The sequence below is a fragment of the Gavialis gangeticus genome, unplaced genomic scaffold (assembly GCF_001723915.1).
Source record: "Gavialis gangeticus isolate Ggan-Ray unplaced genomic scaffold, GavGan_comp1, whole genome shotgun sequence".
NCBI lineage: Eukaryota > Metazoa > Chordata > Crocodylia > Gavialidae > Gavialis > Gavialis gangeticus.
The window spans coordinates 2,277,573-2,297,218 of record NW_017728973.1 but is presented as its reverse complement, the minus strand read 5'-3'; the positions used below and the strand labels follow the sequence as shown (position 1 = coordinate 2,297,218).

The window sequence follows — 19,646 nt, the reverse complement described above, 5'->3', positions numbered from 1 at the left end:
CCCCCACGCTGCCAGTTATTTCTTCAATGGGCTACCTGGACGGTTTCTGGGAAGAGGTGGGTGCTGGTAGGAACAATGCCAAGCCCATACTTTGTTGAGAGTAAAAGCTTCTCCAGAAGTATTTTTACCAGTGTACTGCAAAAATAAAATGGGAGAGGGGTAGAAGTCAAGGGACAGAACTTTAACCACATTGACACACGATAAAGCATTTGTTTAATTTAGCCAACGAGCTAAGAAGATATGGGAAGGGTGGTCTTGGCTAGAGACCACTTGTGTAAGCAAGAAAGTAGCTGAATGTCTCTCTCTGTGTTCAGTTTCCTTATGCAAAAAAAACACCTTTCTTTCTCCTAGACTTTGCTATAAAAATGCTACAGAGCTACACGTGTGTGCGCGCGCATGTGTGTACACGTACACAACAAAATGGGTCTCTGATTTCTGAGGCCTTCTGGTGCTACTGTCATATAAATAATAAATATATGAATGATAAGGAGAATGTAGCTTGAAGGATTTTAAAAGTGGAGCCAACAAGCACAAAATGAATGACATTTTCAAGGCAACATTTATTTGTGATTTGGGGCCAGAGACTGCACTGACCCTGTGTGGGAGAATGGCACTAGCGTCTTGTACAGAGGTGTCAGCATGACCCACAGGCAGCATGTGGGGTGCACCAGATGGCCCAATACGCTGCATGTGGTGTCCGCTCCCGCTCATGTTCTGGAACAGCAGAGTGGCTGCCATATGCGGCACTGCCCCACAGTGGAAGTGGCTTCAGGGCCATGCAGCATAGCTCTGGAGACTGAAACAGGCTGGGGCTGCACACCATGCCTGCTTCAGCTGCTCCAGGACACACACTGGATCTGGAATGTGGGGATAGTTTGTAAGCCCAGTCCAGCCAGTGGACCAGCTCAGTGCTACTCATCTGGTCCACAGGGATGAGTTTGAAACCCCTGGTCTAGCACCATGGAGCCCTGTTAACCACCTCTAGGCATTGTTAGAGGACAAACCAGAGCCACCTTCACCATGAACATGTCTATAGTTTACCAGTACACAGCTGGCATTCAGGGCAAATTGCTCAGGGAAGGAAAAGACATAATTCTATCACCCTTGATGGAACTGGGCTCACTCACTCTAGAGTGGAATTTGGCCACAAGCAGTAAAGAGATCTCAGAAGCAATGTATCTGAACTACTTCTACTGCATCTGAATTGCCACAGGAGGAATACCACACATGAAAACATTTACAGGATAGCAAAGTCAAGAACCCGTTATAGCAGTGACAGGTCAGATCTGGACTACACTGACCCTCATCCCATCACAGAAGTGGTGCACATTACTTGTTAACACTGGGAATCTGGGACCCAGCGAAGATTTCGCTTCTTCCACTGGTCTTTGGTTCAAGGTCTAAATGGAAACACTTGCACAGGTGCATGTAAGAGGATGATGTGGCCATAATAAAGCTCTGATGCTTTAGTTTGCCATCAAGGTAATGGATATGATACTGCTGAGCACGAGAACCTGGAGGCCTTGTCGGATTTCCTGTTGCCCCACTGTAGCTATTCTTGCCAAACAAGCATTGTTCTTAGGATGTACAAGCATTCAAGTAACGTGATATGTTAGTTCAAAGTTTCAACTTTATTGCAAATTAAAACCAGTAATAAGGGTCTTTCTTCCCCCTTCTACAGAACTAAGAAAAGCACCCCGAGTAAGGTAAAAACAAACATAGGCTTGTATAATTAACGAAGAGAACACATGCCATGCAACAAATTCTATCTGGACTTGGTTACAATTCTTGCACATTTGTGTACTGATCCAATAAAAAGCTGCCATTTCACTGAGCTGTCATGGTTTGAGAAAACCTCACTCACTTCAAGGTGAGGGAATGTTCAAAAAGAAAAATCAACCAACACAAACAAAAACTCAAGCTTGTTCATAAGGTAGATGTTAAAAGGCTCATTCTTTGGTTGCAAGATTGCAAGTCTTAGGCTGCAATGGAAAGGTCAGGTATTTTGAAAAACAAGGAATTATTTATTACTTTTTGGACCCCATATATAATTTATTGTCACTGCAAACCAAACCAAACCAAACCAAACCAAACCAAACCCTCCTTTTAGACATCTTTGTACTTTAACACTAGGAAAGGTAAGATAGATTTATTTAATATATATATTTATATATATTTTGTGTATATATATATATTATATATATATGTACACACACATATATACATAATGATGCATTTAAAAGTTAATGTTTCCTTGGTGATTACAATATCATTTTTCTAAATTGCTCACAGTTGCAATGATCACAAACTGATTCCAACACTAAAAATATTTTGTGCTGTGTGCAAGGAATTTCAACAAGACACTGCTAGGCATTATCGGATTTGTGACAGAGCTAGAAAGAAATGCTGTCTCGGTGTTCATTCTCCAGGCTCCAAAGAGTAAAAATTGGTTATTTTTGTGGAACATCAAGAAAAAAAAGCTGCCAGGTATCAGTGTGCAAAAGCAATGTAACATTTGAGCTCAAGACACGAGGTTTTTTTTCCCTTAATAAAGAGAGGAAAGATAAAGGTGATTCTAAATGCTATTCAGAATTTAAGAGAATGGATACATTTAAGACAGTGATTCTCAACCAGCATACCGCAGCACCCTGGGGTGCTGCAACATCTTTTCAGGGGTGCTACAGGGTGCCACATGATATTAGCATTGTTGGGTGTGCAAATATGATTCACAAAAGAAACACAATGATTTTAAACAAGAATCCATGCATTTAAAAAAATTCTGACCTGTTGTAGTCTTTTTGAGTTCTTTGCAATAGAAAAATGACTATATTATTTTTCCATGATCAAAAATTGAGTGAAAATTCAGAGCTGACATTTTCTGAGGGTGCCTTGAGTCTAAGGAGGGGTGCCTTTAACCTAACAAGGGGTTCCTTGAGCCTAACAAGGTTGAGAACCACTGATTTAAGAAAGCAGGAAAAGAGAGTCAGCTGATTCAATCAAACTTTTTTGTGGTGTCAGGACTGAAACAGATTTAGAAAAGAATCCCTCTTCCTGCTTAAAAGTAGGACTCACATCAAAAGTCCCAACATGGAACAGGAAATACTTGTAACATTTCCCAACTATCCCTGGAACCTGTAACACATGGTCCTCTGATCAGATACGGCAGGAGTAGCAAAGCAGTGGGACAAACAGGGATAAAACAAAACAAAACAAAATTTAGCCATTAATATTCTAGTTTCAGTGTAAGGCCTCATACCCCATCAACAGGGTTATGTTATCTCAAAGTCAAAAATACTTTACGCTTTCACATTCTGTTGCCCAGAAGGGTGGCTTAGTTAACCTGTGCCATGATAAAACTGGATTCTCTCATACTTTCGTAATACTCAATGGCTAATGCAAAGTCAAACTCATTGATGGTGGGCCCATCTATGGCGATCTTCATGAGGTTGGACAGGCCTTCATCTTTTGCATAGCGCCACTGGCTGCGTTTCACGAGTTCCCTCCCCCGGTTAATTTTCTCATAAAGCACTGAGCCAAGAGGCAAGGCCAACGCAACAGCAGCCAGGACAGCAAAGTCAGGAAAGAGCTCGTGCATTTCAGAATTGCTGTAAACCAGCTTGATGCACAGATCCTTAAAGGACAGTTGGCTGAGGCTAAACACTATCCGTTTGAAGAGGGGAAAATCATTTAGAGCCCTCTCGCTCACCACCAACCGGGAATATGCCTGCAAGAGGAAGTTCAGCTCGCTGATACCATAGCTGCTGATATCATCCAAAGACTGAGGGTAGCACTTGGGGTTAAAGATGGCGGAGAATGAGTTGACTGCCTCCAGGACATTGCTAGGGAACCGATCCAGCAGGTTGTCCCGCACACTCTCAAGGTAGGTCTCCTTCAAATGCTCAAAGTTTTTCAGGTGTACCTTGGAGCAGTTGGCCAGCTCCACTCCTTTGTAGTAGAACCTGCTTTCATCCTCGCGGTCTTCCCGGGGGTGCTCATTCATCTCATTAAGGAACTCCTGGAAGTTCTGGCCACTGGTGATCTTCTGGGCTTGCAGGGTGGTGGCGGTAGCGGAGACGATGGGTTTGAGGATGGAGAGGTCAAAATCTTCAATTTGGAAGAACCGGCTTAGCTTCTGGAAGATGGGGAGGACATCCAGGAGGATCTTGGTGAATGCCACAAACTGGAACTTCTTGAGCTCTTCACAGAGGCCAAATGCCACAGGGGATCTCTCTGACTCACTCTCTAACAGAAGTACCAGTGTGGGCCATGAGGAATCGATAGCTTCCACTGCTGGGAAGATGGAAGTCCAGTGGATGGTCTTAGGGTCCTCTAGGTCTATCTCGCACAGATCCAGGACACTCTGAAGCTCTTGGAGGCTGTTACTCTCCCCTTTGAAGTTGGAGTAGAGTCTGTAAACAGCATCCACCGTAGTTTCATACTTCTGGACATATTCTATATTAATGCCACTCTCAGAGGGTAGAAGGGAGTTCCTATGGGATATGCAGTGCATCTCGGTGAGGAGGGGGCACATGGACTTCAGCTTAGTCCCCACCCCATTAAGCCTGTCAGCCATCAGAGAAGAGCTGTCAGAGCTGAGCCATGTGATCTTCATGGTGGGAACTCCAAAAGAATGCATTACCTCAACCACTTTGTCTGCCACAGTAGATGCCTCCCCAGCCGGCAGCTCAAAACTGCCCAGGAACGTGATTGAGGTCTGCCCACTGCACGGTGAGACCGTGGTTGTAAACATGATGAGGTTCCGATGCTCCATGACATCAACCGTCTCGTCCACCACCAGGCCAATGAACGGTGATGCTTTCATCTTGTGCCTGTCCTCGTTGTGAAGGACTTTGACGATCGCTGCCTGGGCCAGTTAATGAAGCAGCAGGAAGTTGGGAGTGGGTGCGGGAGGAGAAAAAAATTAAAATGAATTTCAAAAGCACATGGGAGATATGCAGCACCCGTGACAAGATAAACAACTGCAAGGTGTACAGACAGATCTGATCTTGCTTAAACCAGCGTATGTAACTCTGATTCAGGAAAGCACTTAAGGAAAAGCACATTGCTTTTCAATGAGCTTTAAGATAAAATTTTCCAAAGGACTGAAGTGATATGGAAGTCTACACCATGTTTTCCAAAGCAAGTCCACGGGAATCAATGAAAACCAATGGTATTTTGGCTATCATTTAAAAAAATATCTCCATAACAAACCAAAGTCCCTCTGTCTTTTGATGAATCTTAGGTTTTTAAGAGTTTAAACTATTTTTTAAACTAGGACTGCAATGCTTTTAAAAATTCAGCTTCTGGCTCATAAGCTTCTTAAGAAACAGTGAAAGGCAATAGGACGTGGGCACTTTTTACCCTGAAAAATGCACTTAAAAATGCTTAGGCACCTTTACTGACATAAATTTTACCTGGAGTTCTAGCTTAAAATTTGGAGTAACTCCACTGGAAATCCCATGGAGTGACAGATAACAGGGTCTAGCTCTTGGTATTTAGCATCTTTTACATGAGAACTTCCACTGAAGTCATCCAGGCAACACTTATTTCACAAAAAAACACATACTGCAATATTTGATCATAATGGTCCAATCCCTTTCATGTCATGTTCTTGCTTCCTGGCAGCATGAGGGAAATGACTTTGTCGTAAAATTATTCCACTAGAGGAGGGGTAGGCTTGAAAGCCTTTTGCTGGGTCAGAGGTGGGTAGACTCTCTGACCCAGTCCCCACTGCTGCTTGTCCCTGTGGTGGTACAGGAGAGTGCTGCAGCCAAGGCTGCCTGATGCTGAAGCCCCTAGTATGTGGGTGAGATTCAGTGCTTCCATGGGCTGGGTCTGGTCCATTGGATCTGTGCATTAGAGTTCTGTGGTGGTGTTTGTGCCAATTACTTTAAGATCCTGCAGTATTAGTATTATTATTAATGTTGTGGTCATAAAGGTGGGACAGAGTTCAAACAGGTTTGGTGCCACTGTTGTGGGTACTGCACAGAGAGGCAACTGAACCCCCCCAGCTTTCCCCCCGCCCCTTTTTTTTAAAGTAAACTTCTTGTTTAGACAGTTTGGGTTTCCAACAATGAATTTAAAGCTCTGATCCAGGAAAGCACTCAAAATACACACCTAAGGAAAGTGTTTCCCTAACACCCATGGACTTCAACAAGATTTACACATGCGTTCAAGAGCTGTCCTGAACAGGAGTTTTCCCCTCTCCCTACCTTGCTAACAACTCCCAAGATCTCGGCCTCATTTAAGTCTAATAAGAATACCTAAAGACCTGCTTTTTCTTGGTTACTTTGATCTATTAAGTCCCTGCTTTAAAAACAAAAAACAAAAACAAATCACGCATAGAAAAAAACAATGAAACTTCACGACATCTTCCTTCATAATTCCATTTTGCCTGTTTCATTAAAATACCAGTGGTTTGAAGGAAAAACTCCCCCTCCTCCCCTCCAAATGCCGCAAGCAGCACTAACGGACTGAAAAATCTAATTAGTGGGTTTAGTCTATCTGCAGTAAAATAAGTCTCTTTATTTATCTGAAATGATGGGCAACCAGCCAAGATTCGCTAAAAATTAATTTGATTTTAACAGGCATGAAACATTTGTAAAATTAAGAAAACCATCTCTGAATTCTTTGGCCACTTGATCTTGCTGATCACCCAGCTGAAGGCAAAAGCAGAAGAAAAAGAGGTCCACAGTGCTCTAGTATTCTAACTGAACTCCCAAGCTTTTACTGTTAAAATATTCATCATTAACTTACTGTGAAATCTGTCACATTCAAACAGTAGGGAGAAAAAAATGCTTCCGACTGTGCTTTCTTTTAAAGTACAATGATTTCCCATGTACATCAAAAGCACATGAATGGCAGGGTGAAAACTTGGTTCCCTATTTATTAATAAAGGCCAGCTCTTGATGGACCACAGCATTTCCTCCTGGCCCTTACAGTTCCCATGTTGCCTAATTAGGAATTGACACTGACAAGGTGTTGCATGAATTTTTAATACAGAGGAACGTGTCCTAAGCCAATGCACCCAAGGGACCAAGTAAAACGAGGGTTGCCCAGCGCAAGTAATCTTGTATAAAGGATTAGTGCCGACAGAGGCAGCCTGAATTAGTGGACCGAGCCAAGGATCGATGCCAAACAACTTGCCTCAGCTCCACGATTCTCCCTTGGGGATAAAAGCCCAGATGTAGAAGCCTTGTGCTGACCCCAAAATTCATGCAAACCTACTGACTTTTCCATGACTTGGTTTTTCCCATTGGTAAAATGGGGATTTAACTGCTTACCCCCTTCACAGCAGGTTTTGCAAGGGCTGTTTAGACACTGTCTGAAAGGCATCATAGGAAAACAGAACACAGTGAGAGCAATGAACTGTCATCACTAAAGATCTATAAAATGGTACTGGAGCTTGTGCAAGGGGGCACTTTAAAGTAGCTTTCAAGACAAGAGGATCTCTATTAAAAGGCAGCTTTTAGGCCCTGGCTCAGCAAAGCTTTTAACTACGTGTTTATACTCCATTGAAGTCAATGGGGCAGGGGGTACACTTGTGGCCCCTAGTCAGGAATGCATTTCAAACTTTAGGGACATTCAGAAGGATTGAGAATGTCTACAGAACAAGTGTGCCATACTGGGCAGCAGCACCCTCAAACACCAACCTGTTCCACACGGGCGGTCTCCACAACCAGAAGCAGGGTAGCTGCTTTAGTACAACCTTAAAGGCCAGCTAATTAGCACAGTCAGCAGTGCTAATCAGGCCACCCACACCACCAACTGGTTGTGGCCATGCTATTGGTAGGTGGAGAGGCAGCTGCATACAGCCTACTATGTCAGTGTACTCCATGTTAGGACACATGCCAAAGTGCTTTTGTGAACAGGGATGATCAAGGCTTGGGTCCCTGGCTGAACAGCAGCAAACTCCAGTCCATGCTTAAGTGTTTTGCTGAGCTGGGAACATTAAGACAGCTTTCCTCCTCCATGGATGAACTGCTGTGCGACATGGCAGCAGCAAGGTTAGACTGAAAGGAACTGCAGAAAGAGAACATGTCAGGACAGAACCCACCCTGAATACACACCTGCATCTCTTTGATGCTGCTGGGGTGGTAATACTCGTTGTGCTCTGAAGTCAGGAGGGCTTGACAGAGGTTAAGCTTCTGGAACTCGAGCAGCGAAGAGCACTTGTCGTCTGGGATCTCCTCCTTAGCCATCCAGTACACGGTGGTGAGGATGGCTATCTTGGTCGGGTTTACTTCCACCTTTATCACCGAGCGCAGTTCCTGGTGGTTGTGGACACGTGACTCAAAAGCCAGCTGCTCTCTGTTAACCGCTAGGGCCTGGCGGTGAGCTCCAGAAGTGACGTGCCGTAGCAGAGCATGGCGCTGGAAGTTGTCCGTCCCCACAGTAAAGGCATTCTCCGCCTTGCCATGTTTATTCTTCACCAGTGCCTGGCGACATTCTATGCAAAACATGAGTTTCCTTTCATAGTCAAACTCCAGCCACGTAAATTCTTCCTTCCAGTGCTCATTGAAATAGCGCTTACACTTTTTATTGGAATTGGAAGTTTCCCCAGCTGGCTTTTTCCCTGGAGGTACCATACTGCTGTGTCTGGGAAACCCAACACTACGGATGTACTGAAATTTTCCTTGAAGGAGCAGCCTCTACATTTAATTTAGTAAGGAAGGTTTATTACCACTTTCCTGGTTCGACTGGAGACGAAAGAGACAAGGGGAGAGGGATTAGGGAGCTGGTAAAGCTTTGTCTTCTCTAATTATTTGTTTTCATTGTTTAATGAAGGGTTAAGATAGCACTAACTACAAAGACCAGAGACCATCTACAGGAGGTTAACTGAATACCACTTGCCATCGGCACAGCAGGATCTCACAGACTCCTTAACATTCAGGTCCTCCCAGGCCAACAGATCCCCCCCAATCTTGCCGTCCAGAAGAGGCGGGGTGAGGTGGAACACCCAAGCCCAGAGCAAGGTCTGCATTCTCTCTCCAAGGAAGACATGCAGGTTACCAGAGCTTTGCCTTCCCACCACCCAAAAAGTCTGCTGTCCTCTGCGGCTCCTAGCTACAATGGGAAAGCATCAATACATACAGAGGGCTATTCCTTCAACTACCATGTTGCCCAGATATGCTCTAAGCAGGGATAGGCAACCTGGTGGTTAAGATCCCAGGGGCTGGTGTATCCTTGTACTCACAGTGTTGCTACTGTCCATGAAACTGCATTCAAGTGGCAGGCTATTTTAAGGAAACTGGTTGATGCAGATGCTCTACTTCACCCATGATATAATCCATCCAGGGACCAACTGACAGAAGTGTGGCCTCAAACAGATTATGCTGGAGGCCAACCATACTGAAACTACATGCCACAGTGGATCCTGTGAAGATGGAGAAGAATCATAATAGGCTTAAAATCAGTGTTTAGCCTCAGGAGGAGGAGTCCCAATTCTTCACCTTGCCAAAAGGGAGCCAGTGCTTTGCATTTTACTTCCTAACAGCAGTGGAAGCTGAGCTGTCACTTCTGATAATCAGCAAGTCTGTGGAACCCTTTCCAAAGGCAGTCTAAGAGGGCAAGAACAGATTCTCAGGTTTAACTTGCAAGCATGTTGTCTTCCATTAAAACCCATCACTATGGAGGGCTGGTCAATGTTCTGGAAAGCTACCAGCCTGGTGTTGGACTCCCTGGAGGTCTTCTCTAGCTGAGCACTGCTAACTCAGAGGCCTCCGACTAACTGAAAATCATGTAGCTAGAGATTTGCATGTGTGTGTATTAAACTTCACCTTGTTTATTTTCTATGTATAGGTGGTATATATGTACCAGCCTCACAGTAAGGTTCTGACACCTCCCTGAAACCAATAAGATTCCAGGCTCAGAAGACTTGGTTTGGACTGGTCCCTTATTTGGAAGACTGGGGAGCCAGCACCAAGTCAGTTTTCAGGAGGAAAGGTGTCTTGAAGTGGATAGTGCCATGAGTTCTCAAGAGATGTCCTTAAGCCCTGATGCAACAAAAAACCAAAAGGATGAGTTTAAACTCACCCATATTCACTAAAGAATTTAAACACATGCTAAGGCTTAACTAGGTCTTAGGATTATGACAGCACTGAGGCAGATGTAATGGAAGGAGAATGGATCCTACAAAATGAGAAGACAAGAGAAAGCGGGACTGAAGAATAAAGGGACATAAAATGAAAGGTGATAGAGACTTGCTCAGTGCGACCCAGGAAAAACTGGCCCAGCCTGTGCATAATGAGACAGTGGAACTCCTTGCTACAGGATGACACTGAGGGCAAAAAAATTGGCAAGACTTGAATGAGGAACTGTATAGTTTGAAGGTGACACAAATAACAGGAGTTACAATAATTAATGGTCACCAGCTTGAAAAGACAAACACCTCATGTTTTGGGGTTTAAACCAATCCCTTAGGAAGAGATGTTCTTGAGAGGCAGACTACCTGGCACCTGCTTATTGCTTGTGCATCTTGCAGCTACTTCTGAAGCAGCTGGAAGATACTGGATTGGGTGGGCCAAAGGTCCACTTTGCTATAGTAGTCTCTACGTACAGAGAGAAACAGTGAGCAAAGGTCATTACCATTCATGGCCACTCTGGAGTAAGTTTAGTGTCACAGTCTGATTCTTAACACTCGACAGTTGTCCAATTAGCACTAATTAGCCCCCCTACTGGTGGCCTAAACAGAAAGACAAGTGACTGCCCAGGCCAAGGACAGAAAATCTGGCAGGAAGTGGGGAGCACAGGTTGTGCCTGTCCTATGGCTAGATAGGGAGCTTCAGCCAAACACCTTCCCTCAGTGCTCAGCTTACTTGCAGTAGAAGGAGTAATGGGGAAATAAAAGGAAAGCAGGCATGGAGAAATGAAGAAATGAAAGAGAACTAGAGTATCGGCTGTTCGGAAGGAAAAGGGAATTAATGATAATGAAACCAGCATTCCTTCAAGCCCTCCCACGAACTGCAGGTGCAGCAAAGAATAAGGAGTCCCACAGCTCAGCTCCTGACAGGATAGGACTGGACACACAGCATGTGGCATCTGAGCCAGTATTGTGCACGCAGTGCCATAGCCATGTATAGTGCAGCCTTTGTCCACAGCCAAGCCTCCCTCAGAGCTGTGGGGTTTGCTACTGCTCTTTGGTTACAGTGTGAATGATGCAGTCCCCTCCTGGGTTCCCATCTTCTTTCCAGCAGCTAATAGACTCCTTTAAAGGGAACCTGCTACTAGTCTATCAACTCCACCTGCCAAGCCCCAATTTCATTCTCTTCCTTCCTGCCCTCTGAAACCATAGGACAACAGTGAGCTAGCAACACTGCTCCCTTTTTTTTTTTTTTTTTTTTCAGTTCCCTCTTCTTCTAGGCTGAAAAATGAAGAGGTCAAATATTTTCAGAGTCCCTCTCCTCCTACTCTTCCCCACAGCTCCTGAGGAAAGGATGGCTAAGATGCCCCATTTCCAGGTACTCTAACCCCACCACCTTCTCTCTACCACCTGGCTCCTCTTTGTGATGCTCCAAATTCTCAGCTTTCCAAGTCCAGGTAGCTGGATTAATCCAGCAGAAGGGAGGGCTAAAGATGCAACTGGAGCCAGAAAACATCCCAACTGTCCAGAGAGAAAAAAATAGCCCACGAAAGGAAATGAAAGCAAGGTGTAATGTGAAAAGAGCTTCCTTTTCACAAAACTACATGGGAACTGCATTGAGGAGTAACATGACCTCAGCTGGCCTGGGTGGTTAAGTGGCAAGGACTTATTGCCAACTACAGGACAGCCAGGTCTGTGGGGCTGGAAACCAGCCACTGCTAAGTCTGCCAGGGAAGCATGAGGTATCCTCCAGCCTGGAAAAGCAGCACCACGCAGCTGCATAGATGCCCTCTCTGGATAATGCCAGAGTCAGTTCCTGAAGACCATGCAGTATGGCAAGGGAGTGGGGGGGAAGTGCAGGGAAAAGGGAGTGAAAGTGAGTTGAGCACAGGACCAGGACCCAACTGTTCCACTCCTGCCCCCAACTCTTTCTCCCTTTTGAGACCTCAAACTGCTTAGTGCCCGAGCCTCAGTTTCTCCATTATTAGTATGAGGAGAAGAAGAGGTATCTGCCTCAGTGGGCAGGTTGTGAGGTTGACGTCGTAGCATCCATGTACCTACTGAACATGAATAAGTATTCTGCTTTCTCTCCAGGAAGAACTTCCCTACCATAATGCTGCTTTTCTGGCCAGCCAATATCACTGAAGGTCAGAGCAGCACAGACAGCACTTTCTCCCCACACGCTGGACTAGAATGGGGTGACTGCATCTCACAGGTCCTGTCCCCACACTCATCACTTCCTGATGACTCTATCCAGGTCTTAAAACTATCCCCGCACCCCTCCATACCTCTCCTCTCATTTTCTGCCTCCCTCATACCATTCTTCAAGTTAGGGAGAAATCCCCTCACCCCTCATCTGCCAAATAATTGTTTGCTCCCCTCCAAATTCTTCCACAAGCACAGATCTCCCACAAGGTCTTCCAACAACAGCCCATAATAGCAGGGATCAGATACACCTGCTCTGGGTTTAAACTTTCTCCTGGTGTATGTGGCAAATGGGCCATGTTCACTAATAGCCTCTGATGCAATGGGCTTTCAATCAGACCATAGAGAAAGAATAAAAGTACTGCTTGACTGGGTCAGAGCAAGGTTCAAAGCTGCTGCCATCAGATGCCTTTTGCCACAAGGATAGGTTTCTTCCTGACCCCAGCGAAGTGAGTTTGGCTGGCACATGGAAGAATGAGGATTGGTAGCCTTCTATCTTTTTTTGTCTATCCCATGTAACCTTTTTCATGTGCTTTAAAAAAAAAATCAAGGCCTCTTAAGGGCAGCTCTCAATCCCACCTCTGTCCAATGAAAGCCACAAGCAGTCAGGAAACAATTCCAAAAGTTAGAGGACGTTTTACAAAGTTTGCAGACTCCTTGTTTTGTTTGAGCCCAAGGGTCTTGTTGTGAAAGAGAGAAGCATCCTCTCCCTCCCCTCAGAAATATTAATTAGGAAGCTATTCTAGACTTGCCCACCTAAGAGTCAAAGCTAAAAGACCTCTTGCCAAATTTATCTTTTGCAGTTCCCTGTTACTAATATGCAGAGCCAGGGAAGCATGTCCACCAGATCTCTTGCCCCAGCTACTTAGCAGTATCATTCATGCTTTCCCAGAAGCAGCACAGGGTGTCAGGCACCCTGCTTCCCTGAACAGGACTCAGGATTTGCAGCTGATACAAGGAAGGAAAGACCAGCAAAGTAGCAAGAAAGACCTCAGAAATATACACTCCTGTTCCCCAAATCCCTACTTCCTCTAAAAGATGTCTGGCCACCTCATTCTGAAACCTTAGCAGCTCCAGGAAGTCCCTCTTCCCCAAAGACCCGGATCATCCTGTAACAGTGGCTAAGATGGGTCAGGGTCTGCAACACATATGACACTCTTAGATCCCTCCACCTTGTTCCAAGAGCGCCTTTGCTTACTCAGGAGGTAGCAGGAGTCATGGCTGTCCCTCTCCATATCTGATCTTCCTCCTAACACCCTCCTTGGGAAGACTCAGTGGAGCATCATAGAGTGTCTGAGTTGATGGAGGAAGGCAGGCACTGAAGACAAACAGGTGATATACGCTGTCAGGTGAGCAGGCTGAACCCCATATATCTCCCTACACAGAGGGACCCAAATCTCTACAGCCACTGAGGAGCCTGCACTTCTGTAATAACAGGCCTGATGATAATGTTCTGTAATAACATACATGAGAGTATGTAAATAATGTGCTGCAATTAAGTCTGTTTTCTCTGCTGCCTCCCCCGACCCCCAATACAGATAATTCATTAAAAAAAAATCAAAATAGGATGCTTGAAAAAAAGAAAATCACTACCCTAGAAAGATAAGAAAAAAAGAAAAAGTAGAACTACAAGACTTTTTGGAGTGGACAATTCTGCCCAGATCAAATGCAAGCATCAGACAAAGAAATAGCCTCTGCAGTCCATGGAGCCAGCAATCTCCACCAAAGCATGGGTAAAAATGCATTCAACCATCTCCTTGCTCCAGAGAGAGCACTTGGAAAAAGCAGGGAATGGCCAAGGGACAGCAAAAAGCAGCTCCTGCTGTGTGCTTCCTAGTTGAGAAACGGCTGTTACGGGTGAACTCCAAGTCTACTGTGGACTTGTACTTCTCACTGCTCTGCTAGCCACCCCTCTTCCTGCTGCTAACTAAGCAGAAAATTAGGAGCTGCATGTCCTTTACAATGAGATCTGTGGCAAGGGAAAGGGAAGGGGGCAGGGAAGTAACCACATTATTTCCAGTCCCCTCTGATACTTCACTCACCTCCAGGAAGTAACTTAGTCTGGGCAGAGAATTGCCTGCAGTGAAGTTTGGGCAGGATTTATTTTTAAGACAATAAGCTTCTATTCTTGACATCCAAGTCTCAAATAAATCAGCAAAAGCCCAGATTACACACGCTATTTCAATGCCACCCCTCAGCCTCCTTATCTTTTAAAAGCTTCTGATAACTGCCTAGAGAACAGCAGCATGCAACTCTCTGCCCCCCAACACACAAACACACGCGCACACACACATACACACACGGACCCCAGCCCTGCAACACCCAACCCCACATGCCAGCCCCCTCCCCACTACAGATACATACCATGGAAACGCTGCCATAAATTTAGAGTGAGGGGCCTGCAAACTTCACAGGATTTTAGACAAAAACGAAATGAAAACTAAAACAAAAAAACCCAAATACAAAACCAAACCAAACCTTTTCAAAACCAATATTCAACCCCCTCCAGCCCTAGAGTGAGCCACTCTGTAAGGCATCAGGATCAGAACAGGGCTGGTGCTGCATAGCGCACCCTCCCCCTCACCCTCCCTGCCTCTCTCCTCTCGCTGCAAAGAAAACTGTGCCCGAGGAGAGGCAGGGATCTTTCGAAACAAAGACCTGCAGCTCTGCAGCCCCTGCACACACTCACTGGGACATGGGAGCAGCCATCTTGCTCTGAGGACTCTCTGGCTGCTCAGATGCTCTCAGCCTCCTGTGGCTGTAGTGGCCACTAGTGGTGGCCAAAAATGGAGAAAGTTTTGCGGTGGCGCTGCACCAGGTTTGGCAGGAGGCAGCTGTAACCTGCTTGGTCAGGACAGTTGCTTGTTCAACCACAAAGCCATGGGCCCCACTGGCTGGGACCCTGGGCTGAGGCTGGGTACGAGGAACTGTCAGCACTGCATGCTGTTGATCTTCTTAATGATCATCGTAATTATAGAGAAAAGTTGTTAGATGTGTTACCCTGAAATTTGGCAGAAGGCAGGGCAGCGTGGCACCTTAGACACTAACTTCTCTGAATCACAACATCTGACAAAATTGGCTGTAGCCTACAAAAGCTCGTGCCTCTCCGAACAAGATAGTCCAAAGTGCCACGCTGCTCTGCCTTCAATCTTCATTATGTTAAGGTGGCAATGCCAAGGCATCCCAAGTGAGAGGAGTGTCTCCATATTGCTAGGTGCTGCGCTTACACAGACAGGAGAGGAGGCGAAGGAGGGGTGGTTACCCCCACTCTCTCCCTGTGCAGGTGGGGAACTGAGCCACAGATCGACAGAGGACTGGGTTTTAAAGGTGCTCAGCTCCCAGCCAGGCACGCAGGCAGGTTCAAACAGCGCAGTCCTACCACTGTCCCTATACCTGTGATGGGCTCTTTGCAAAGTCTGACCCCAAACTACCTAACCAAAGTCACATGGCAAGAGTAGTGGAAAGGTGGGAAATAAATTCTGGTCTTCTGCATCCTGTGCCTCCAACCCAGGGTGTTTACAGTAACTCCCCATCTTGCGGTCCACTTCTATTAGTGCCCATTACTGCTGTTTCCAAGCATCTTAAATCCAGATTCCTCCTGTCTACCAAGTCCAAAAAAAACAAGTCCAGAAGACAGATGTCTTTACCTGAACAAAGGAAGATCACAGGTTTGGCCCCTTCTAATTTTTGCCAAATATCTGATTTCACACAACCCAAAACCCACACCCTGGCATAACAGTGCCTGGTCCAGAAGGCAAAACCTTGTTAAAACTGAGCAATCAAAATAGTGCCAAATTGTTTATTTTTACGCTTTTCAGTGGATGCAAGTTTTTAGAGACCAAATATCCTCCTGCAGGGTTTGCAGGCATTGTTTTACCAACACAGGCACACTCCTGAAAGTAATACAGACTGAGAACAAAGCCCTTTGGGGCAGGGAGCATCTTTTTGTTCTGTCTGTACAATGGCCAGCACAACGGGGTGCTGGGTCCAATGACTGGAACTCCTAGGTTCGATGGCAGTATAAATACTACCACATACTGCATCTATGTTGGGTGGGCAGGGGTGATATCATATACCATAACATTAACTATGCTGGTAGAGTTATAAGGTACTGGTTTTCAATTATTAGATCCTCTAAGAATGAGGCACGTATTTGACTCTAGGAAGTAGTTCCAGTGAAGCAGAGTGTGAAGGCAGGCACATACTTCTTGTGGGATCAGGGCCTTATTTTGCAACTAAAGAATCATTCTCATCTATAGCCCAGAAGATCTATTTGTTCTTTTTAACCCAACATCTCACAAAGCAAGAGCCACAGGGATGCTCAGGACCTTGCGGGAGTAAAATGAACATAAATGGAGTTCAGAAGAAAGCTCCCAGACTTTGCAGAGGCAGTTATGCCTCGGAAATTATAGAAGGAGGCAGCCACTGGGAATAGGAATATGAGGATTTTTACAAAGGAACAGAGCAGTTTTAAGATGGGAGTGCTCATCTTCTAGCCCAGAGACCACATCCAACCCGTGGAGCAGTGTGATCTGTCCTATAGGGCTCCCCAGGGATCTGAAAATTCAGCAGTGCAAGAATGGTATCAATTAATGCTGCCACCGCTCCCTCAGCACCAAATTTCCAAGCCCTGTGGACCAGATGATGTAGCCCCTGTATAGGATCTGGATGGCAGACACAGATCTAGGGCTGGGGCAGTAGGCCTGATCCAGCATGAGCACAGGTGGGGTTGGGGCAACAGGCCTGATTTGACACATGCTGCATCAGGGCCATGTATCAGATCCAGCCTGCAAACTGGCCTCATACCACTCATCTGGCCAGCAGGGCTGAAAGATAGGGCACCACTGGTTTAAGAGCATAACTAGAGTCTCTCTGAGGAGTGAATGAATGAGAACAACCTTCCTAGGACAGACTGTAACAATTAGGTTGGCATTCTGATCTTTTCTGGAGGCCTCGATGATTACATATGAACACCTAAGACCCCAAACATGACACTTATGCACATGTTGGCATTCTATTTCTGGGCACATACTTAGCTGCTCATGTGCTTGATGCTGTGTGTAGGAACAGTATGCCAGGCTTTGCATAAGTGCCATTTTTGAGACCTATATGATTAAACGCCAAGGTCACAAGTTTGATCCCTGTATGGGACACAAGATGATTCCTGCCTCACGTAGGAGGGTTGGACTAGATGTCCTCTTGAGGTCCCTTCCAGCCCTGCTATGATGATGATGATGAAATCCTGTTGTCTAGGAGTCCAGAAAAGAACAGAATGCCACCCCTGCTCAACATACTACTGGAAAATGATCGTATTCTATAGCAGCAGTTCTTAATCTTTTTAGACTCAAGGCACCCCTCATCAGAGTCAGGGCACCATCAGAAAATGACAGCTCTTAGTTTTCACTCATTTGTTGACTACGGAAAAATACTAGAGCAAGTTTTCTGTTGGAAAAAACTTGGGATCACAACAGATTAGGGTGTGTATGATGCTCTGTATTCCTTTTTGAAATTTCTGAGTTTATTTTGAATCATGAGTAGGTGTAACCATGCTGAGTAAGTGTAACCATGCGTGGCACCCTGTAGCACCCTTAAAAGGATTTTATGGCACCCCATAGGTGCCACAGCACTCTGGCTTAGAATCACTGTTCTACATCAATACGCTCTGTCAACTCAAACAGCCTCAGCTATGTGAAATTTCAGTGGCAACACCAAACGCATCCAGGGAAATTCCCAATAAGCTACGGTTTGCATCAGGCATCCTTTCCCTATCTGAACACAGAAATAAACAGCAAAAGCTGCACTATCCATTGGTGCAGACTACACCAGGACTTCATGCCAACACAACTATGATGGCAGCTAGACCCCTGACAGCTGACTTGGGGCAACCTCCAGTGCAGACAAGATCTTAAGGGCTTGATCTTACATGCAGTGAGGTCAGTGGCAAAACTCCCACTGAGGTGTGATCAGTGCTCAGGTTAGGTGGTGGCCAGATAGTCACCTTAGAGGAATCAGACCTCATGCTTTAGGGATAGAAGGGCTGGGAAGCAATTTTGTCCTCTTTTCTCCCCCACCACACACACACTTCTAGAGCATAAGTGAAGAAATGGACAAAGGAAGGCCACACCACTGGGTTCCTGAGGTCAGACAGGACTTAAATGCTATAAACAACACTCGAGCAACCAACTCAAGACCCAATACAAGGCAGAGAGAACATGCAGCATTTGGCTGAATCTCCCTGAACTCCTGCTAAAGCAGCCTGGGTTGAGACACCTGCCTTTCATTATAGCTCTTAATTCTGGTATAAGAGGAGCTCAATGGCAGAGCAGCTGTTCTTTTTAAAGCAGTGATACTAAAAGTACAGCCTGTGGGCCAGATCCAGCCCATGGAGCCGAGTCATCTGGCCCGTGGGGCTCCGCAAGGGTCTGGTTATTTGGCAATGGGGGAAGCAGCAGCAACATTACTTGCTATGGTCTTGGGAGTCCCCTGGCAATGAACACTGCCACAGCTCCCCTATCACTAATTTTTCGGATCTGTGGGGCTGGATGACATGGCCCTGCACACTGGATTGGGCCAAGACCAGACCCAGCACACAGCTCCAAACCTGGCACACAACCTTGGACCCAGCACATGACACCAGACCCGAAGCGTGGGGTCTGTTCACAGGCTGGATCCAGCACATGGACCAGCTGAGCCCCACTCAGTGGTGCCAGAGGACGGGAAGAGGGCCAACGTAGTTCCCATTTTCAAAAAAGGGAGGAAGGAGGACCCAGGAAACTATAGGCCAGTTAGTCTTACCTCAATCCTGGGCAAGCTTTTTGAGAGAATTATCCTGGCACATGTCCATGAGGGGCCAGCTTAGGGGCAACCAACATGGGTTCATTAGAGGCAGGTCCTGTCAGACCAACCTGGTGGCCTTCTGCGACCAGGTCACAAAATCCTTAGATGCAGGGGTAGCAGTGGATGTAGTCTTTCTGGACTTTATGAAGGCCTTCGACACCGTCTCTCACCCCATTCTCATTAAAAAACTGGGGGACTGTGGTGTCAACACCCACACAGTCAAATGGGTCACTAACTGGCTGGAGGGTCGCACCCAGAGAGTGGTGGTGGATGGGTCATTCTTGACCTGGAGGGATGTGGGCAGTGGGGTCCCCCAGGGCTCAGTCCTTGGGGCCGCACTGTTCAACTTCTTCATCAGTGACTTGGATGAGGGGGTAAAAAGCACCCTGTTCAAATTTGCTGACGACACTAAGATGTGGGGGGATGTGGGCACGCTAGAAGGGAGGCATAGGCTGCAATCAGACCTAGACAGGTTACAGGGGTGGGCGGACGAGAACAGGATGGGTTTCAACACAGACAAGTG

The 19,646-nt window shown here is 46.0% G+C and overlaps 2 protein-coding genes across 7 annotated transcripts in view; both read right to left on the bottom strand.

The window, feature by feature from the left end:
- Window positions 1–19,646, bottom strand: part of ZNF385C (zinc finger protein 385C) — a 203,589-nt gene that overhangs the window by 75,267 nt on the left and 108,676 nt on the right. The window lies entirely within an intron of this gene.
- On the bottom strand, window positions 1,611–15,026 carry LOC109289893 (zinc finger protein 862-like). 3 transcript variants are annotated; one of them, XM_019506154.1, is made up of 4 exons: window positions 14,651–15,026; window positions 9,197–9,376; window positions 8,070–8,699; window positions 1,611–4,864 (listed from the first exon to the last, which is right to left on the bottom strand). In XM_019506154.1, the coding sequence occupies exons 3-4, from the start codon at window positions 8,586–8,588 to the stop codon at window positions 3,332–3,334; spliced, it is 2,052 nt and encodes a 683-aa protein (XP_019361699.1). In that variant the 5' UTR covers window positions 8,589–8,699; window positions 9,197–9,376; window positions 14,651–15,026; the 3' UTR covers window positions 1,611–3,331. The 3 variants fall into 3 exon arrangements, with proteins under 3 accessions (XP_019361699.1, XP_019361708.1, XP_019361715.1); XM_019506163.1 differs by having other exon boundaries at window positions 14,976–15,017; XM_019506170.1 differs by lacking the exon at window positions 9,197–9,376.

What these genes read in the sequence shown, in the direction of transcription:
- LOC109289893 (XM_019506154.1), bottom strand. Translation starts at nt 8,588, where the DNA reads ATGGTACCTCCAGGGAAAAAGCCAGCTGGGGAAACTTCCAATTCCAAT. An exon ending in GCAGCATCAAAGAGATGCAG is followed by an intron (nt 4,865 to 8,069) that starts GTGTGTATTCAG and finishes TAACTGGCCCAG; the next exon opens with GCAGCGATCGTCAAAGTCCT.